Below are 22,896 nucleotides of genomic sequence, written 5' to 3'. Positions count from 1 at the left end.
GGCTAAAATGACCCCCAAAGCAATTTGATAGGCTGTCATGGTAATTGGTAAACACCTCACACTCATTATGTTGGGAGGTCCCTGATCAGCAGGTATTGTATAGCAGGCCTTCTTTCTGGCTGTTAACACAAGGAGATAAAAAAAAGATAGTCAGGGATACAGCAGTCAATCAGGTTTTTAAAACAAAATGTTGCAAGGCTATGCTTTTGCCAAGTTCAGAATGAGAATGCAAAAGTGTGGTAAGGATTTAAAAAAAATTAAGCTGAATGATCCGCTGATATGGGAAGCATAATGGGTTCATTATTTTTCTATTATTATAGAAAGACAAGTTGTGTTGATTGAAAGAAGTGTGTCCGATCATAATTATTGCTCTGTATGTTCACTTGCTATGAAATAAGGGTGCTTAATGATTTGTATCTGGCCTTGTTTTACCAGGTGTTTTTTCAGTCTAGCTTTGAAAATATTGGACCCCCGGCAACCAAATTTTAATTTGATCATTTAAGTTTAAAGTTTAATTTGCCGGTTTTAATGCCCCTCCCCCCCCCCCCCCCCCCCCCCCACACACACACACACATACTTTTAGCCAGGGGGCACTTGTATAATTTCTGTTTTTTGTGCCCTAAACCATCCCCCCTCCACAAAAAAAGGGGCACTGGAAAAAAAAATATTTTGGAGTGTGACCCCCCTTGCAGGGGGCATTTGTTTAAAGTGCACAACTAAAATAGTTGAAAAGTTTGGAGAGGCAGGTGGGGTTATGTGCAAAGAATACAAATTAAGATCACAAGGAGGTTAATGTTGCACCTCTGGATTACACTATTGCATAGTTAGATATTGAGCAGTATGGGTGTTAAGACTATTTAAAGAAGTGACTGGTGCTAGTACTTGGGAGAATATCTAAAGCAGAAGCCTAACCTTGTTTATAGGAACTTGATGTGTGCAAAATTGGCTGCTGTATTTATAACTTTATAGCAATTGAAAAGCAATTTATTGGTTGTGAAACTGCTTTTGGACATACCAAGTTGCAATATAAATGCAATTTTTTTCTTCAAGCTTCTCTTCTAAGTATTACAGCTGACAGGTAGAATAGTTTTATCAGTACTATATTAAGTGTTGCCGTCAAAACCATTGCTGTGGCTCTTCTGATGGACATTGTAGTGACAAGATTTTAAAGCAGTACTCAAAATTTATGAGGTATGTTTTTCAAGTTCTTTAAAATCACTCAGTATCTACTAATAAACTACAACGTCAGATATTTTTAGAACGCCCTGTGGATAGGGTCAATGCATCTTTGGTGCATCCTCTACTTTGCCAGAAGGGAAGCAATGTGAAGCATTTTATTAAATGTTGCAGCAGTATTCTACAGCAGTCTTACACCCCCATCATATGTTTGACTCTAGCACCAATTAACGAAAGATTGCTTAGAGTATTATACATTCTGTAAGTATTTTGGTATGTAGGGCTTTGTGGCATGTGTAGCATGTAGCAAGCTTCAGACGTTAGCGGATACTTCACCTCTATTTAACTTCTTTGAGTGTACTGGCGTAATGCTGATATTTTAAAAAAAAAGTTATATGCTAGTGCACTTAATTGTCAGTATTTGGTGATTTCTTTGCACCAGGTTTAGATGAATAGAGTCTCTTGATAATTTTACATAATTAATTTTTGCAGATATCTGAAAATATATTTCTTGTCTACTTTGTGCTTGTTCTTGTCAACAATTACAGAGCAACATCTGTTCCCATTATAAAGGTTTCTCATTGATTTGATTTCTCTACCGTTTCATTCATTTTGATTTGGGACAGCAGTCATTGACATAAATCGCTAAGCAAAATTATCATCTCAGTGGAGGACCATGTGTACTTACCAACAAGGTACCTCTCCGTTGTGTAGTACTATACCTTAGTACGAAATCAAAAAACTTTTGGGAAGCGAGACTTTTATCAACCTATTTCCAGAATAGAGACAATTAATGTGTCTCGTCTAATGTATATTGTTCTGTTAATTTTGTTTGAGCAAACAGAAACCTGTTATGTGTCATGGTCCACTAAAGTAAAACAATGGCATTAACAGTTTTTCACTTTTACCAGCATATCATTGCAGGTTTCATGATCATCATTTCCAAACATTATATCAGGAATCTGACAAGTCCAGTTTTCTGAGGCTGGGAGTGTACTACAAATAAACTGCCTCAAGTTTTTTATTGTTTATAATCAGATCTGTAAATATACATGAAAATTGAGAAGACCTGAGCGGAAGGCAAAAGATAGATCCATTTCTTGTACTTTCCAAATAGGTAAGTGGTGAGGAAAAACTCCACCATGGACAAAAGGGAGATAAAGGCGATGCCATATGGATCCGCTTATTCTGATCTAAATTCTACCGGTCTCAATGGGTGGGACATAACCGTACGTGTGGATGGTAAAAATCCAAGAACTACATTTCAGTCCCAAGGAGGGACGTTAAATAAAACATGATCACGCAGGCATCGGTTAGGTGTGCGAATACAGATCAGAAATAGAATTTAAATAATTCATATATGAACAACTTCTTGCAGTGACTCCACGGTGTAATTATACGTTTATAACATTTTAGAAATAGTTAACACTTTTAATGTTTCAAAAATGTTTTTAAAATCTTGGCAAAATGATCATTTTATTGATTTATTTCCAGTGTATAAATATTTACATTGAGTTGTAATCGGAATGATTCCCATCAGCCATCTCAATCTTTTAGTTCATCCTCCCACATGTGACGTCAGGGTAGAAACACTGAACCTAACAAGCCATTTTCACATGCGTACAGAGTGAGAGGCGGGGAGTAGGAGTGAAAACAGTTGCACAAAGAGACCAAGTTCTTTTTTAAAAACACGCATCTCCTCGCAATCCATCCACCCATCATGGCGAACAATCCTTTCGTCCAGTCGTTTGCAAAGGGAGAGTGGAGCGAAGGAGAGGACCCTGAGCAGACGGACCGTGGTCGTGGTATCGGTGGCAGTTTGCAGGCGGGGGCGGCTATTGCTGGCGGGGATGCAGCTGCAGCAGCCGAGAGCCGGCGAGCCGAGGTGAAGCAGCCGCTTGTACCAGACTCCAGGGGACAGCCTGTTACCATGGCAACTGCATCCGCAGGTAAGGGGGGGTTGGGAACGCGCGCCGACTGCAGAGATGCTTTGGAAATCACATTAAGAACAAGGCGCGCTCGTTGAGTGAATCTCACTTAAGATTTATAATCAGAGGTTGTTCAGCGCGCTTTTAAATGCAGTGAATAAGCTAAATAGTACTTTAATTCATGCTAATTCTGTTTGAAGCATTGGCTTCTGAAATTGCGAATACATAGAATGCAATATTTATGGGTTTTAATATTGCAGACGCTTTATTTGCCCCCCTCTGTGAAGAACTTGGCATGGCTTCACTGGATTCTTTGTTAAAAAATGTTGGCTTTTATCCTTCAGTCGGATTTTCAGAACAGACTGAAGTAGACTTTAAAACTTGTTCCAAACATGAGTTAAGTTGCCGCATCTGACGAATGTCTATAGTATTACTGGCAGCACAGGAGTTAATTAAATAGTGGGATTTTAATCTTTTGTTTAGATGTAGAATGTTTGAAATTCAGCCATTAGTGTAAAGTTGTTTTTTGGAATTTATTGCTGCTTTGAACATGACATTTTGGCTCTGTAGGATTAGAGAGTAAAAAGTACAATATCAGCTATTTATAAAGTTAAAGTCGCACATTAATTAGTGGGGGAGTCCTTTGTTCTATCATGTTAGTTGGGAAACTATGGATGAATATTTGAAGTGTCAAATGAATCCCACAAGTGATTGGGAATGCAAACTTTTAAAGATTCATTGTTCACAAAATGCCATGTTCTGGTTTTTGATTGTTGTGGCTCAGTAAGAAAACAAACTGAAATTGGCACCAAATGTGTACACTTCAGCATTTTCAGTTAAGTGCATTTTATAATTTAGTAAACTGCAGCCAATATAGTTTCAGAAGTAGAAGATTCTATTTGACTGGCTTTATTTTGAGAAAAATACATTAGAGATCATTTTTCCAATTCCAGATTGGAAAGCCCTATGATGTGATATACCTTGTCTTCCAAGAAAAATGTGACAAAGTTACACACAAAAGCTACTAATAAAACTTAAAGGGAAAAACGTGCAAATAGGTAAGGAATTGGTGCAGGGTAGAAAGCAGTGATTATTCATTAGAGGTAAGTGCTAGTGGAGTAATCCAGGAATTGGTGTTGCTACTATTTCAAATTTATATTAAGACTTGGATTTAGAAGCTCAGTGCAAATTAGTCAAATTTGCAGATGGTACCAACCTCGGCAGCTGATACAGAGGAGGCAGTTCAGGAAAGCATTAATCAAAATATGTAAGCAGGTGGGACAATGGCAGCTGAAATTTAATACACACAAGTGTAAGGAGCTGAATATAGGAAGGAAAAATGGAGAATTAAAGTACTTCCTAAGTGGTAAAATAGTTAAGAGATCTAGGAGATTTAATAATCTTGACACTGAACATGACTGGAGCAGCAATCGAAGTAAATAGAATTCTAAACTGTCCAGTCAAGAAGTCAGAAGATATCATAGTCAGACTATATAGTGCTGTGGTCAGCCAGTTCTAGTCAAGCCCTGGAGGTGGTTCAGAGAAAATCCACAAAGCTGATAGCCCTTGGCTATTCAGCCCTAAATGAAGATCTTCGAGATATATAAATGTTGTAATTGTACAGTAAAGGTAGATTGCAAACACTACTTCAAATTATACCATGATATTAGGACAATCAGACACCTGTTAAACTAGTAAAAGGTAAACATAGGTCTTGTGTCAGGATGTTTTTCAGACAGAATGATATTAAAAACATTTTATGGATAAGATATCGGCGGCACAAGCCCTGGAATCATGAGTAAATGTTGGATTCCATGATGGTGGAACTGTAGGGTCTTTCAAGATTGATGGGCTAAGAAGGGACAAATGATCTTTCTCATCTGTGTCTATCTTGCGATTTAATTTATAAGAACATAAGACACAAATAGGAGCAGGAGTAGGCCATTTGGCTCCTCGAGCCTGCTCCGCCCTTTAATAAGATCATGGACTCGGCTCCACTTCACTGCTCGCTCCCCATAACACTTTATTCCCTTAGTGCTCAAAAATCTGTCTATCTCTGCCTTAAATATATTCAATGGCCTAGCCTCCACAGCTCTCTGGGGCAGAGAATTCCACAGATTTACTACCCTCTGAGAAGAAATTCCTCCTCATCTCAGTTTTAAATGTGTGGCCTCTTATTCTGAGACTATGTCCCCTAGTTTTAGTTTCCCTATGAGTGGAAATATCCTTTCTGCATCCACCTTGTTGAGCCCCTTCATTATCTTATATTTCAATAAGATCACCTCTCATTCTTCTGAACTCCAATGAGTATAGGCCCAACCGAGCTTCATAAGTCAACTCCCTCATCTCCGGAAGCAATCTAGTGAACATTCTCTGAACAGCCTCCAATGCAAGTATATCCTTCCTTAAATATGGAGACCAAAACTCTATGCAGTACTTTAGATGTGGCCTTACCAATACCCTGTACAGTTGTAGCAGGACTTCTCTGCTTTTATACTCCATCCCCCTTGCAATAAAGGCCAGCATTCCATTTGCCATCCTGATTACTTGCTGTACCTGCATACTAACTTTTTGTGTTTCATGCACAAGGACCCCCAGGTCCCTCTGTAATGAAGCACTTTGCAATTTTTCTCCATTTAAATTATAATTTGCTTTTCTATTTTTTTTCTGCCAAAGTGCATAACCTCACATTTTCCCACATTATATTCCATCTGCCAATTTTTTTCCCACTCACTTAGCCTGTCTATATCTCTTTGCAGATTTCTTGCGTCCTCCTCACATTTTGCTCTCCCACCCATCTTTGTATCATCGGCAAACTTGGCTACATTACACTCGGTCCCTTCATCCAAGTTATTAATATAGATTATAAATAGTTGAGGCCCCAGCATCGATCCTTTTGGCACCCGTAACAAAATAGATGAGCTGACAGCACAAATAGATACCAATGGGTGTGATCTGATGGCCATTACAGAAACGTGGTTCCCAGGCGACCAAGGCTGGGAACTAAATATTCAAGGGTATTTGACAATTCGTAAGGACAGACAGACAAAGGAAAAGGAGGTGGGGTAGCTCTGTTAATAAAGGATAAGGTTAGTGCATTAGTGAGAAACGATATTGGCTCAGAAGATCAAGATGTTGAATTAGTTTGCGTGGAAATAAGGAATAATAAGGGGAAAAGGTCGCTGGTGGGCGTAGTCTATAGGCCCCCTAATAAATCTGTTGGACGGAGTATAAATCAAGAAATAATGGAGGCTTGTAAAAAAGGAACAACAATAATGATGGGCGATTTTAACCTTCACATTGATTGGACAAAGCAAGTTGGCCAGGGTAGCCTTGAGGAAGAGTTCATAGAGTGTATCTGGGATAGTTTCCTTGAACAGTACGTTGCAGTACCAACCAGGGAGCAGGCTATCTTAGATCTGGTATTGTGTAATGAGACAGGATTAATAAATAATCTTCTAGTAAAGGAACCTCTAGGAATGAGTGACCATAACGTGGTTGAATTTCAAATACTGTTCGAGGGTGAGAAAGTTGGATCTGTAACCAGTGTCCCAAGCTTAAATAAAGGAGACTACCAAAGTTATGAAGGCAGAGTTGGCTAAAATGGACTGGGAAAATAGATTACAGAGTGGGACGGTTGATGAGCAGTGGCAGACATTTAAGGAGATATTTCATAACTCAACAAAAATATATTCCAATGAGAAGGAAAGGCTATAAGAGAAGGGCTAACCATCCATGGTTAACTAAGGAAATAAGGGATGGTGTCAAATTGAAAACAAGAGCATACAATGTGGCCAAGACTAGTTGGAGGCCAGAGGAACGGGAAACTTTTAAAAGCCAGCAAAGAATGGCTAAAAAAATAATAGCGAGGGATAGAAACATAGAAAATAGGTGCAGGAGTAGGCCATTCGGCCCTCCGAGCCTGCACCACCATTCAATAAGATCATGGCTGATCATTCACCTCAATACCCCTTTCCTGCTTTCTCTCCATACCTCTTGATCCCTTGAGCCATAAGAGCCATATCAAACTCTCTCTCGAATATATCCAATGAATTGGCATCTACAACTCTCTGCGGTAGGGAATTCCACAGGTTAACAACACTGTGGGTGAAGAAGTTTCTCCTCATCTCAGTCCTAAATGGCTTACCCCTTATCCTTAGACCATGTCGCCTGGTTCTGGGCTTCCCCAATATCAGGAACATTCTTCCTGCATCTAACCTGTCCAGTCCTGTCAGAATGTTTCTATGAGATCCCCTCTCATCCTTCTGAACATAACATAAGAACATAAGAACATGGAACAGGAGTAGGCCATCTATCCCCTCGAGCCTGCTCCGCCATTCAACAAGATCATGGCTGATCTGGCCGTGGACTCAGCTCCACTTACCCGCCCACTGCCCGTAACCCTTAATTCCCTTATTGGTTAAAAATCTATCTATCTATCTGTGATTTGAATACATTCAATGAGCTAGCCTCAAGTGCTTCCTTGGGCAGAGAATTACACAGATTCACAACCCTCTGGGAGAAGAAATTCCTTCTCAACTCGGTTTTAAATTGGCTCCCCCGTATTTTGAGGCTGTGCCCCCTAGTTCTAGTCTCCCCGATCAGTGGAAACAACCTCTCTGCCTCTATCTTGTCTATCCCTTTCATTATTTTAAATGTTTCTATAAGATCACCCCTCAATCTTCTGAACTCCAACGAGTAAAGACCCAGTCTACTCAATCTATCATCATAAGGTAACCCCCTCAGCTCCGAAATCAGCCTAGTGAATCGTCTCTGTACCCCCTCCAAAGCTAGTATATCCTTCCTTAAGTAAGGTGACCAAAACTGCACGCAGTACTCCAGGTGTGGCCTCACCAATACCCTATACAGTTGCAGCAGGACCTCCCTGCTTTTGTACTCCATCCTTCTCGCAATGAAGGCCAACATTCCATTCGCCTTCCTGATTACCTGCTGCACCTGCAAACAAATTTTTTTTTTGGGATTCATGCACAAGGACATGGAGCCTTTCCTGCGCCTCTTGCGGACGAGGTCGACGGGATTGGCTCTGCAAGGGCCGGGCGTGGAGGTCGTCCTCTCGGCTTACGCCGATGACGTGCTCCTCGCGGTAGAGGATCCCGCTGACCTGCGGAGGATGCGTGAGTGCCAGGAGATTTACTCGGCCGCGTCCTCCGCCAGGATCAACTGGGAGAAATGTTCCGGACTCCTGGTGGGTCAGTGGCGGGTGGACTCCCTGCCGGAGGAGCTCAGGCCTTTTGCCTGGAGCACGACCCATCTCCTCTATCTGGGAGTCTACCTTAGCCCCGACGAGGGAGCCTGGCCGGCGAACTGGCAGGAGCTGGAGGCCAAGGTCGCCGCTCGCCTAGGGCGCTGGACAGGACTGCTCCGAGTGCTGTCCTACAGGGGTCGAGCGCTAGTCATAAACCAGCTGGTGGCCGCAATGTTGTGGTACCGGCTGGTCACTTTGACCCCTCCCCCTGCATTTGTCGCCAAGATACAGAAGAAGCTGGTGGACTTCTTCTGGAACAACAGGAAGCACTGGGTCTCTGCCGCGGTCCTGAGTCTCCCGCTTGAGGAGGGCGGTCAGTCGTTGGTGTGCGTCAGCGCCCAGCTCGCGACTTTCCGTCTTCAGACCCTGCAGAGATACCTTTATGTCGAGCCCCCTCCTAGGTGGTGTGCTCTGGCGAGGTATTTCTTCCGCCAGCAGCTCGACCTCAATTATGACACGCAGCTCCTGTTTGTGAACTTGGGGGGTGCCAGGACCGCCCTCCGGGAGCTGCCTGTCTTTTACAGGGAACTCATCAGGGTCTGGAACAAAGTCTCCACCAAGCGCAGCTCTCCGCCGGCTGGAGTGGCGGCCGTCCTGCAGGAACCGCTGCTCGGGAATCCGTACCTCCACGGCCGAGGTTTTATGTGGCGGTCGGAAGAGAGGGCTGTGGCTGGTGAGGTGACCAGGGTCAGGGACCTGCTCGATGGCGGAGGAGCGGGCTGGATGGCGCCAGACACGCTGGCGCGGCGCCTAAATTCTGCCAACGTCCGCCACGCGGCCGATGCCATCGAGTCGCTAAAAACAGCTCTGGGCCCTGACTAAGTTAGGTGCATCGAGGAGGCTCAAGCACGTGGGGAGATCCCGTCCGAACTGACCCCCGTCCGGACGGAATTCCTCATCGGCGCCAAACCCCGGAACCTCCCTCGGGGGCCGGCGCCTCACAACTTGAGCCGCCTCGGGGAAATCCCCTCCGTGCCTTTCAGTTCCGCGCGGAGGGGTTTCCTGTACGGGCTGCTCCTGCACACCCTCAACTTTGCCATCCTCGCCGGCCGTCCGGACACGCCATGGCGTACCATCTTGCCGTCCGGAGGAGGCGGGGGTCCCCGATGGAGGGCACTCTACGCAGGCGTCCTCCCACTATTCATCGGGGACTTGGCCTGGAGGGTGGTGCACGGAGCAGTGCCGTGCAACAAATTTTTAAGCCGGTTCACGGACTCCCAGGCCGCCTGCAATTTCTGCGGTCTGGAGGAGTCCGTGTTCCATGTTTTTATTGAGTGCACAAGGTTGCAGCCCCTGTTCCATTATTTGAAGGGGCTGCTCCTGAAATTCTGGCTGCACTTCAGTCCCACTCTCCTGATCTTTGGGCACCCTGTGCGGAGGGGAGCGGGTAGGTCCGAGGGCCTCCTCGTAAGACTGCTCCTGGGCACGGCCAAGGGTGCCATCAGCCGGTCCAGGCAGCGGGCGGTCGAGGGGGTCGTTCAACCTGACTGCCTGCCTCTCTTCCGCTCTTACATCCGGTCCAGGGTGTCCTTGGAGATGGAGCACGCGGTGTCCACCGGTACGCTCGCGGCCTTCCGCGAGAGGTGGGCACCGGAGGGACTGGAGTGCATCATCACACCCGGCAACCAAATTTTAATTTGATTTTACGTTTTAAAGTTTAATTTGTTTTCATTGCCGGTGCTTTTAGTGTCCCCCTCCCCTTTTATAGGGGGCACTGGAAAAATTTGATTTTAGCGCCCCAAAAAAAAAACCAAAAACCAAAAAAAAAAAGGGGCCTTGAAAATGTCTGCTGTGTCACCCAGGTCGGGTGGCATGGTTTTAATGTTTTATGTTTTTGCAGGTTAACTCAAAAGAGTTTCATGCACAAGGACCCCCAGGTCCCTCTGCACTGCAGCATGTTGTAATTTCTCCCCATTCAAATAATATTCCCTTTTACTGTTTTTTTTTCCAAGGTGGATGACATCACATTTTCCAACATTGTATTCCATCTGCCAAACCTTAGCCCATTCGCTTAACCTATCTAAATCTCTTTGCAGCCTCTCTGTGTCTTCTACACAACCCGCTTTCCCACTGATCTTTGTGTCATCTGCAAATTTTGTTACACTACACTCTGTCCCCTCTTCCAGGTCATCTATGTATATTGTAAAGAGTTGTGGTCCCAGCACCGATCCCTGTGCACACCACTAACCACCGATTTCCAACCCGAAAAGGACCCATTGATCCCGACTCTCTGCTTTCTGTTAGCCAGCCAATTCTCTATCCATGCTAATACATTTCCTCTGACTCTGCGTACCTTTATCTTCTGCAGTAATCTTTTGTGTGGCACCTTATCGAATGCCAGTGAATACAGGCCCAGAATGATAGATTATGAAAGTAAACTTAACGAAATATAAAAACAGATAGTAAGAGTTTCTACAGGTACATAAAAAGGACAAGAGTGGCTAAAGAAAATATTGATCCCATAGATGATGAGACTGGGGAATTAATAATGGGCCACAGGGAAATGGCAGAGACTTTGAACAAATATTTTGTATCTGTCTTCACAGGAGAAGACACGAAAAACATCCCAATAGGGGATAATAAAGGGGCTATTTGGAGTGGAGAACGTAGTACAATCACTATCACTAAAGAAGTGGTACTCGGTAAAATAATGGGACTAAAGTTGGACCTGATGGCTTGCATCCTAGGGTCCTAAAAGAAGTGGCTGCAGAGATAGTGGATGCATTGGTTGTAATCTGCCAAAATTCCCTGGATTCTGAGGAGGTCCCAGCAGATTGGAAAACCGCAAATGTAAGGCCCCTATTTAAAAAAAAAAGGAGGCAGACAGAAAGCAGGAAACTGTAGACCAGTTAACATAACATCTGTCATTGGGAAAATGCTGGAATCCATTATTAAGGAAGCAGCAGCAGGACATTTGGAAAAGCATAATTCAATCAAGCAGACTCAGCATGGTGTTATGAAAGGGAAATCATGTTTGACAAATTTGCTGGAGTTCTTCGAGGCTGTAACGAGCAGGGTGGATAAAGGGGAACCAGTGGATGTGGTGTATTTGGATTTCCAGAAGGCATTCGATAAGGTGCCACATAAAAGGTTATTGCACAAGATAAAAGTTCACGGGGTTGGGGGAAATATATAAGCATGGATTGAGGATTGGCTAACTAACAGAAAACAGAATGGGATAAATGGGTAATTTTCCAATTGGCAAACAGTAACTCGTGGGGTGCCACAGGGATCCGTGCTGGGACCTAAACTATTTACAATCTATATTAATGACTTGGATGAAGGGACCGAGTGTAATGTAACCAAGTTGGTGATGATACAAAGATGGGTGGGAAAGCAAATTGTGAAGAGGACACAGCAATTCTGCAAAGGAATAAAGACAGGCTAAGTGAGTGGGCAAAAATTTGGCAGATGGAGTATAATGTGGGAAAATATGAGGTTATCCACTTTGGCAGAAAAAATAGAAAAGCAAATTATAATTTAAATGGAGAAAAATTGCAAAGTGTTGCAGTACAGAGGGACCTGGGAGTCCTTGTGCATGAAACACAAAAAGTTGGTATGCAGGTACAGCAAATAAGCAGGGAGGCAAATGGAATGATGGCCTTTCTTGCAAGGGGTATAGAGTATAAAAGCAGAGAAGTCCTGGGTATTGGTGGGGCCACACCTGGAGTACTGCGTGCAGTTTTGGACTCCGTATTCAAGAAAGGATATACTTGCATTGAAGGCTGTTCAGAGAAGGTTCACTAGATTGCTTCCGGAGATGAGGGGGTTGACTTATGAAGATAGGTTGCCTTCAGAAGAATGAGGTGATCTTATCGAAACATATAAGATAATGAGAGGGCTGGAGAAGATGGATCCAGAGAGGATATTTCCACTCGTAGAGGAAACTAAAACTAGGGGGCATCATCTCTGAATAATGGGCTGTCCATTTAAAACTGAGATGAGGAGGAATTTCTTCTCTCAGAGGGTTGTAAATCTGTGGAATTCTCTGCCCTAGGGAACTGTGGAGACTGGGTCATTGAATATATTTAAGGCGGAGATAGACAGATTTTTGAGCACTAAGGGAATAAAGGGTTATGGGGAGCAGGCAGGGACGTGGAGCTGAGTCCATGATCAGATCAGCCATGAGCTTATTAAATGGCGGAGCAGGCTTGAGGGGACAAATGGCCTATTCCTGCTCCTATTTCTTGTGTTTACCCTACTAGTTACTGTTTGCCAACCGCAAAATGACCCATTTATCTTGATGACTCTTTGTTTTTTGTTAATTAGCGAATCCTTTATCCATGCTAATATATTACTTCCAATCCCGTAAACTTTTATCTTGTGCAGTAACCTTTTATGTGGCACCTTATCAAATGCCTTCTGGAAATCCAAATACACCACATCTACTAGTTCCCCCTTATCCACCCTACTTGTTAAAGCCTCAAAGAACTCCAGCAAATTTGTCAAACATGATTTTCCTTTCATAAAACCATGTTGACTCTGCTTGATTGAATCATGCTTTTCCAAATGTCCTGCGACTGCTTCCTTAATAATGGACTCCAGCATTTTGCCAACGATGGATGTTAGGCTAACTGGTCTATAGTTTCCAGCTTTCTGTCTGCCTCCTTTTTTAAATAGGGATGTTAAATTTGCGGTTTTACAATCCGCTGGGACCTCCCCAGAATCCAGGGAATTTTGGTAGATTACAACCAATGCATCCACTATATCTACAGCCACTTCTTTTAAGACCCTAGGATGGAAGCCATCAGGTCCAGGGGACTTGTCTGCCTTTAGTCTCATTATTTTACCTAGTACTACTTTTTTAGTGATAGTGATTGTATTAAGTTCCTCCCTCCCTATGGCCCCTTGATTATCCACTATTGGGATGTTAGTTACGTAGACAAATCCATGTAAACCGAGAAGCTCCCAGCGTACAATGTTGAAAGTTCTTTATACGAGCAAAATAGATATTTTATGTTACGTTAATAGTAGAGACAACCAGAAAATGTCATTTGGATTTTGGCCGTAATCCTAGAATAAGGCAACAGTGATGTTATTTAAATCATTTTGCCTATTCTTTGCCCTCAGGTTCATCATTCAGCCTTTCAAGGCGGAAACAAAAACATCTATATTTGAATGGCCGAATGTTGCATGTTTCTATGGTAGATGTTGTGAAATTTGTTAATGTATGCTGAAACATTGTGAGAACTTCAGCAGTGTAGGTAGGGATACAAACGCAAACAATTTATGAACCTTTCACGCTGTTTTATGAATGCACTAATGTTGATTTTGGATACTGCTATATGCAATATTTATTTGGGCATAGGGCTTTAGATACAGTGGATGTTAACATTGTGTTGACAGTACTGTACAATACTTAAGAGTATTCAGTTTTTCACCAATGATTAAACATAAACATAAACATAAGAAATAGGAACAGGAGTAGGCCATATGGCCCCTCAAGCCTGCTCCGCCATTCAATAAGATCATGGCTGATCTGATCATGGACTCAGCTCCACTTCCCCGTCCGCTCCCCATAACCCCTTATCCCCTTATCGTTTAAGAAACTGTCTATTTCTGTCTTAAATTTATTCAGTGTCCCAGCTTCCACAGCTCTCTGAGGTAGTGAATTCCACAGATTTACAACCTTCTGAGAGGAAATTTCTTCTCATCTCTGTTTTAAATGGATGGCCCCTTATTCTAAGATCATGTCCTCTAGTTCTAGTCTTCCCCCATTAGTGGAAACATCCTCTCTGCATTCACCTTGTCAAGCCCCCTCATAATCTTATACGTTTCGATAAGATCACCTCTCATTCTTCTGAATTCCAGTGAGTAGAGGCCCAACCTACTCAACCTTTCCACATAAGTCAACTCCCTCATCCCCGGAATCAACCTAGTGAACCTTCTCTGAACTGCCTCCAAAGCAAGTATATCCTTTCGTAAATATGGAAACCAAAACTGCACGCAGTATTCTAGGTGTGGCCTCACCAATACCTTATGTAGCTGCAGTAAGACTTCACTGCTTCTATACTCCATCCCCTTTGCAATAAAGGCCAAGATACCATTTGCCTTCCTGATCACTTGCTGTACCTGCATACTATTCTTTTGTGTTTCATGCATTGAAACATGTATTGAAACATTTGTTGCCCAGGGCAATTGACCTTGCTATTTACTGATTCATCATGAAGTCTTGTGATACAAAATAGAAAGATTTATATTTGGATTACTTTCATATTCTGTCTTTTCTAGCATGTTCCTTGGTGATTTTGTGCAGTGGATTATTGCTGTGTTGCCTTTGTTGAGAAGCTGCAGTGCTAAAAGCAGATCAAAGCATTTACATCGGGTTTTAATGCAGATAAAATCTAGTTATAAGCATTTCCATGTTACGGTGATTAAAGTTAAATTACACGCTTCCTGCTCAGTGAGTTTAAGAATACAATAGTTTTTCCCTATACTAGATGTTAATGAGCAGACATTGCTGTAAGAATCACTTGGAAGGAATGAAATTGAACTATTTTGAACTCAACCAAGCATTCATAAAACTGTAGTAATGTACTTGGAAGTCTGGTTATGCATGAATATGACATTTTTTGATCAAGTTTGATGTTGCTTCATTCATTTCTATTGGTGAAGGCTATCTTCCACAGTAAATCAAAATCTGGACTCCCTGACAGATATGTAGTATAGAGGAAAGTGATGCAGTGAACTTTCTTGGCTCTATAGGTATTCTCCACAATGCCTGCACGAATAGTAAGGTGTATGGGTTACAACAACTTGCATTTATTTAGAACCTTTTAACGTAGAAAAATGTCCCAAGGTGCTTCGATGAAGCGTAATCAGACATATGACGAGCCAAAAAAGGAGATATTTGGAGGGCTAAGCAGAAGATTGGTGAAAGGAGGATTTTAAAGTAGGCGAGGGAGGTTGTAGAAATTGAGAGCATTAGGTTAGGAATTTCAGGCCATAGGGTGTAGACAGCTGAGGCTACAGCTGAAGGAGCGCAGAGTTCTGAGGTAGGAGGGGTTGTAGAACATTAGAGATAGGGAGTGGCAAGTTTATGAAGTGATTTAAACGCAAGGATGAGAATTTTATATTGGGGGTGTTGGGGAACCAGAAGCCACAATGGGAGGTCAGCCAGAAGAACATTGGAACAATTTAGTCTGGAGATGATTAAAGGCATAATGGACTGAGGTCAGGCAGTGATGGGTGGTGATAAGGAGATGGAAATAGGCAGTCTTTATAATGGACAGGATATAGAATCAGAAGCTCAGCTACGATGGTGAGGTTGTGAACAGTCTTGCTCAAGGTGAAACTGTGGCCATGGAGTTTGTATTGGGGGCCGAAGACGATAGGTTCAGTTTGGAGGAAATTATCCCTAAGTGGATTTTGGAATGTCATTCTGAAAACACAGATGCAGTGGAGGGGTCAAGGCAGGCGGTGGAAAGGTAGAGCAGGGTACATGTGGAAGCTGACCCCATGTATAGGGACTTTAGCAAAGCTTTTGATAAGGTCCCACATGGCAGACTGGTCACGAAGGTAAAAGCCCATGGAATCCAGGGCAAAGTGGCAAGTCAGATCCAAAATTGGCTTAGAGGTAGGAAACAAAGGGTAATGGCTGATGGATGTTTTTGTGACTGGAAGGATGTTTCCAGTGGGGTTCCACAGGGCTCAGTACTGGGTCCCTTGCTTTTTGTGGTATACATCAATGATCTAGATTTGAATACAGAGAATATGATTAAGAAGTTTGCAGATGACACTAAAATTGGCTCTGTGGTTGATAATGAAGAGGAAAGTCATGGACTGCAAGAGGATATCAATTTAATGCTCAGATGGACAGAACAGTAGCAAATGGAATTTAATTTGGAGAAGTGTGAGGTAATGCACTTGGGGAGGGCTAAGAAGGAAAGGGAATACATTAAATGGTAGGCCACTTAGATGAACAAAGGGACCTTGGAATGCTTGTCCACAGATCCCTGAAAGTAGCAGACAAGGTGGTTAAGAATCAGGGATCACAGTCTAAGGATAAGGGGTAAGCCATTTAGGACCGAGATGAGGAGAAACTTCTTCACCCAGAGAGTGGTGAACCTGTGGAATTCTCTACCACAGAAAGTTGTTGAGGCCAATTCACTAAATATATTCAAAAAGGAGTTGGATGTAGTCCTTACTACTTGGGGATCAAGGGGTATGGCGAGAAAGCAGGAATGGGGTACTGAAGTTGCATGTTCAGCCATGAACTCATTGAATGGCGGTGCAGGCTCGAAGGGCCGAATGGCCTACTCCTGCACCTATTTTCTATGTCTATGTCTAAGAAGGCATATGGAATGCTTGCCTTTATTGGCAGAGGCAGAGAATACAAGAGCAGGGAGGTTCTGCTTAAATCGTATAATACACTGGTTAGGCCACAGCTGGAATACTGTGTGCAGTTCTGGTCGCCATATTATAGGAAGGATGTGATTTCACTGTAGAGGATGCAGAGGAGATTTACGAAGATGCTGCCTGGAATGGAGAATCTTAGCTATGAGGACAGATTGGATAGCTGGGTTTGTTTGTTCTCCTTGGAACGGAGGAGGCTGAGGGGAGACCTCATTCAGGTATATAAAATTTTGAGGGGCCTGGATATAGTGGATGACAAGGGCCTATTTCCCTTGGTGGAGGGGTCAATTACGAGGGGGCAGAGGTTTAAGGTGATTGGTGGAATTTTGAGAGGGGATTTGAGGGGAAGCTTCTTCACGCAGAGGGTTGTGGGGGTATGGAACTCACTGCCTTGAAAGGTGGTAGAGGCAGAAACCCTCACCACATTTAAAAGATGCTTGGATGGGCACTTGTAGTGCTGTAATCTACAGGGTTACAGACCTAGAGCTGGTAAATGGGATTAGATTGGATAACTTCTTGGCTGGTGCAGATACGATGGTAAGTACTTCAGGGAATCTAATATGGCCAGAATGGTCTCCTGGACTAGTTTCGATTGCCTAGATGGGTCGGAGAGGAATTTTCCCAGATTTTTTTTCCCCAGTTGGCCTGGGTTTTTATCTTTTTTTTGCCTCTCCCAAGAGATTGCATGAATCTGGGTGGGGTGGAGTGTAAATGTGGCGATACATGGAGTATCGCAGTTGTGTGGGACGGACTGGTTGGGCCGGATGCTCTTTACATGTCTGCCATTGTTCATTGTTCATAAGTTTATATGTAATCTTCAGGGCTGCTGACCGAGGGCCGTGTGGCTCTTTGTCAGCTAGCGTGGACTGAAATGGCCTCCTTCTGCGCTGTAAATTTCTATGTATTTGGATGATGACGGCAAGAGGCAGTATGTAGACGAGACAAGGTGGTGGCCAAGGATAGATCCTGGGGAATACAAGAGGTAACAATGTGAGGGAGGATGTTGTATAGTGGACAGCATGTCTATGGGAAACCAAGTAATATAGATTGGCAAAAAGATTTCCTACATTTGGGAGTAGAATTAGCCAATGCAGATATAGAACAAAAAAGGCCCCAAGAAGGAAGTTCTCTAAATAAAGTAATTGAATAAAGCAAGATTGTCCAATAATAACTCTTCAAAACTGGTTGACTTGGAGATGGTCATGCGAGAGCTTGAAATGCAACATACTTGGTATAACATCAGTAATAGGTAAGATATTTGAAGGAATCGTAAGGAATGCAATATATGAATACTTGGATAGGGAGGGACATATTCGGGACACCCAACATGGCTTTATTTAAAAAAAGAGGTCATGTCTCTCAAATCTAATTGTATTTTTTGAAAAAGTTACTAAGTTGGTGAATGAGGGAAGCCCAGTAGATATTGACTACTTAGATTTCCAAGAAGCTTTTGCATAAGAGGCTTCTCCTATAAGATCAGAGCTTCTGGAATTAGTGGAAATATGTTGAGTTGGATCAGAACTGGCTGGTAGGACACAGGCAAAGAGCAGTTTTAGATGGATTTGGATCTGTTTGGCAACCGGTCATCAGTGGTGTCCCGCAGGGATCAGTGTTGGGACCGTTGCTTTTTACAATTTTTATTAATGATTTGGATTCAGGGGTTGGGGGGCACAATTTGCAAATTTTCAGATGATGCCAACATCGGTGCGAGTGTTAGAACTGTAGAAGATGCTCATCTGCTTCAGGCAGATCTTTAATGTATTGGGAGAATGGGCTCAAGTATGGAAAATGATATATAACTTAGATAAGTGCAGTGGGCATGTGGGCAGGGCAAATGCTCAACATTCAAACACTCTCCAGGGAAAGGCATTAAAGATGGTGGAGATAGAAAGGGATTTGGGCATTCTACTGCATACATCCTTAAAGGTACATGAGCAATGTCGTGCAGCAATAGCTAGAGAAAATAGGGTGTTTGGGTGTATCCATCGGTCAATTGAATATAAGACGAGACATATTGTTTTGTCCTTGTACAAGACCTTAGTCAGGCCGCATTTGGAATACTGTATCCAGTTTTGGTCTCCTCACATGGTGGGTGATTGAGAAACTGGAAAGGTTGCCGAGGAGGGCGACTAGACTAATTCCAAGTCTAAAGCATCTTAGTTAACAAAATAGGCTAAAAGAGTTGGGACTCTATACCTTAGAGCAGCATAGACTTAGCGGGGATCTGATTGAGGTTTATAAAATAATGAAGGGAATAGACAGCTGACAGTTTATTTCAATTAAATAGGTTAGGCAGGACCAGGGGTCACAAATCTAAATTGTATAGGGCTAGATCTAGGTTAGACGTCAGGCGCTGGTTCTTTTCCCAGAGAGTAGTAACTGGAACAAGCTGCCGTTTCATGTGGTGGATGCAAACTCGTTGAATTCCTTCAAGCAAAAGCTGGATTTGTTTCTGGCTTTAGCGGAGATCACCTCTTACAGAAGGTAGGTACTGCAGAAAATTCAGGGCCAGAATGATTTCCTGGACTAGTTTTGAGCGCCTAGGTGGGTCAGAGAGGAATTTCCCAGATCTTTTCCCCCAAATTGGCCTGGATTTAAAAAAATATTTTTTTGCCTCTCAGGAGATCACATGATTTCAGGTGGGGTGGAGTGTATAAGTTGCGTGACAGGCTCGATGGACCAGATGGTCTTTACCTGTCTGTCATTGTTCGTTTGTTGGTAACTAATTCCCTGTGCAGGATGGATTATAAATTGTAATGAAGCACTGTCTTCCAGACCAAGGAGAATGTTCAAAAGCTTGTTATAACAGAATCTATAAATTATTGACCTGAATCAATGAGAAAATTGAGTTTGTGCTGAGTTTGGAGTTTCAAACTGAGTTTGAATTGGATTATTAAAAAATAATATAAAATTGGCTAGTCATTTGTACTTAGCCATTTATGGAGGTGGAGGGATCTCTTTATTTTAGTGATTAAAACTATTTTTGAAGATTAATCTATTGATCTATAGTTGCGAAGTGTAAAATTTAATATGGAATGAAGTTTGAAGGGTACAGTATGTAATCTTATACTAACAAAATTAAGATTTTATGCATTAACAGAATGTAATCATTTTTAAAGCTAAGAAGGTGCAATGAAGTATATGAAGAAGCACTAATATGAAGGAGCAAAATTAACCATGCATTAAAAATTGCCTGAAAGTGAATAAGCGAAGCAATTAACTTGTTGGTTTTGTAAACACTGCAAATATAATTTGAGTTGATAACTTGGGTGTGCTGTGAAATTAAAAGGGTTAAGTATAGCCATCATTGTCGAACTGAAAGGAGATGATGATGATGATTTGAAATAGCTTTCTTGCAAGACAACATAATGTTTTGATATTTGTTCTATAAGCGAATGTTAAATTAAGGTAATGCATCCTTATAAGTGATCTTTGTGTGATGGGGCCAGGAGTTTAGTGTTCCATTAAAATGGTAAAGGTTAGATGTAAATTTTATAGGGGACTAATCTGAGCCACAGATATTGGATCTAGTTGAGTAACGTCACTATTTTCTTTATCACTATTACAGAATAAAATGCTGCTGCTAGTAGAGCTGGCTTTAGATTTTCTGGAGTTCTTAGCAAAGTAAAAATATTTTGGGCAGAACTATATATTTTCATAGAAGACTAAGAAATTCAATTGTTTGGGCTTTTTAAAGTCCCCCCACTGGTTCAATATAAGATAGTGTCATCTCAAAGGTAATTGATTTTTAGCACGGTACTGCTTACTCAGAGTAACCGAGGAGCCATTTTGATTCCTATTATTTATTCTTGAAGTCTAAGTATAATGAATGCTAAGTTGTATTTGCCACCCTTGGGGACCACCGGAGGCATCTCCCAAAAGGTAAGTTTTGGAGGTTTTTGTGGGGCCAAGAGGAGTAGTCAGATTGCTTCGGGGCCCACAACAATATTCTGGTGTGCTGATGACTCTTTCTTGCGCCCCTCCTCAGCATCTGCCGTAGCTGGTCGACCATTTGCTGCACCCAGCTCACCGAGAGAATGTTAATAAGACCTGAACCCTGATAGTGGTTTGGGTCTCCCAATTGCTGTGTTGCTTTGTGTGCTGAAATTTCACCCATTCGAGGCCCAACCCAACGTTCTCCCTCACAGTTCTCCAGCTACACTTGTAGAAACCTGATTTTGGCACAGCAAAACAATTCTTTGTTATACTGAGGTTAGGTTTGGCCAAATGATCTCTGGAAGAGTACAGACGAGAATTTCATGGGTCTGCACCCAAGTGCACTGGATTGCTTGTCTGCAACAAGTATTGAAAAATTGGGCAGGTTGGGGCACACACTTGTTAAGGATCTTGCCAAATATTTCTTCCATTAATGTCTCCTTACAGCAGAGGCACAGATACTGATTTTTCTTGAGAGATTAAAGGTATCTGAACTCTTACATTCCTTCTTGACAATCGAGCTCTTAATCTTTCTAGTATTTAGTTTTCACAGGTCCAGGTCTGTCATGGATAGCTAGGCAAATTGGAATACCGCAGACCATATTTTGTCCTGTAATAGTGACTATGGGGGTTATTTTCGTTGTGTACCAGCTCTTCAGAGCATGACAAATTTTTAAAAACTTGCCATTGACTTGCAGCCTGAAGCCTTCCCAAACCAGAAGATTGCTCTCTTCCACCCCCTGATTTTTTATAAAGATAGTCATGCTCGTTATCCAGCAATAAATTAGCTGTTGTAAGTAGAATTAAATGAGTACAATCAGGCATGTAACCTGTTTGGGAATTGAATACTTCCTCTTGCTGGTGGTACCCATGTGGCAAAATGTATTAATTAGCATTGGGAATTTTCTAATTAATTGGGTAGACTGGAAATTACTGGAGAGGAGAAAATGATCTGTACATTTAACTACTTGAAGGCCAAGAAGAACTTGAATAGCAAGCAAATGTTTTTAGTTTTTGCAGCTCTAATCCTCCCTGCTTGATTCAGTTGAAATCTAATTGAGACAAAGATAAATAAATGTCAAAAATGTTTAGATGGGATCAAATATGGTGAGGAGGATTTGTAAACTTTTCAGCACAAGACTGAAACTTCCCTCAAGATTGATTGCATAGATTTGCTCTAGAGATAGGCCAGGAGTTGCTCCGTTTTTTTTTTTGAGTAACCTGCTTTTTCTGGCGTAACTTAAAAATCCCCAGTTTCCCCAATCAATTTTCACCAGCGTAACTCACTTAGGTTTTTTTAGGTTAGTTTTTTTTTTCTCAAAAAGGGGCGTTACCAGCCACCTACATCAGTTCTGCCCATTTCGGCAACTTTGGCCAGCTAATAGTTATTCCATTTCTATTTAGGCCAGCGTATGTGGCCACTTGAGAAAACCCTTGTGGAGAGTTAAAGAAATTGGTGCAGGTAGGTACATCGGTGCCCATTCGGTCTGGATGGGGCGAGACGCGGAGAGGACCTGCACCTAAACCAACCAAGCCTTACCCTTAGCAATGTTTGCAAACAAAAGCTACGAACAATTCTATAAGAAATAAAAAATTAATGTCCTACCTTCATCTTCAAATTGCCACTCGGCCTGGGCTAGGGGGTGGTACAATGCACCAGGAGGCCACTCGGCCTGGGCTAGGGGCGGGACAACGCATCGGGAGGCTCCGGCCTGCCGATGATTTCTATCAGTTCTCCTGCCTGGCCGAATGGCCTCCTGGTGCGATCACATAGTTAAGGGGGGAGGGGGAAATAACTTCCAATCTCTAGTCTCTCTGTGTCCAGAGTTCAATCCAAATAAATAGCACATAATTGGGGGGTTGGGGGTAATATATTAGCATGGATAGAGGATTGGCTAAATAACAGAAAACAGAGAGTCGGGATAAATGGTTCATTCTCTGGTTGGCAACCAGTACCTAGTGGGGTGCCACAGGGATCAGTGCGAGGACCCCAACTATTTACAATCTATATTAATGACTTGGAAGAAGGGACTGAGTATAATGTAGCCAAGTTTGCTGACAATACAAAGAAGGGAGGAAAAGCAATGTGTGAGGAGAACACCACAAATCTGCAAAAAGACACTGACAGACTAAGTGAATGGGCAAAAATTTGGCAGATGGAGTATAATGTTGGAACGTATGAGGTCATGAACTTTGACAGAAAAAAAATCAAAGAGCAAGTTATTATTTAAATGG

General features: G+C 42.5%; 1 protein-coding gene across 1 annotated transcript in view; it reads left to right on the top strand.

The window, feature by feature from the left end:
- The first annotated feature begins 2,874 nt into the window (after positions 1 to 2,874).
- rtn1a (reticulon 1a) overlaps positions 2,875 to 22,896 on the top strand; it is a 274,924-nt gene continuing 254,902 nt past the window's right edge. Inside the window, exon 1 of the mRNA XM_070879452.1 lies at positions 2,875 to 3,125. Within this exon, the coding sequence (XP_070735553.1) occupies positions 2,897 to 3,125 (229 nt within the window). The 5' untranslated portion in view covers positions 2,875 to 2,896. The remainder of the gene's footprint in view (positions 3,126 to 22,896) is intronic.

The sequence above is a fragment of the Pristiophorus japonicus genome, chromosome 4, assembly GCF_044704955.1.
Source record: "Pristiophorus japonicus isolate sPriJap1 chromosome 4, sPriJap1.hap1, whole genome shotgun sequence".
Classification (NCBI taxonomy): domain Eukaryota; kingdom Metazoa; phylum Chordata; class Chondrichthyes; family Pristiophoridae; genus Pristiophorus; species Pristiophorus japonicus.
This window is presented reverse-complemented; position numbering and strand designations above follow the sequence as displayed.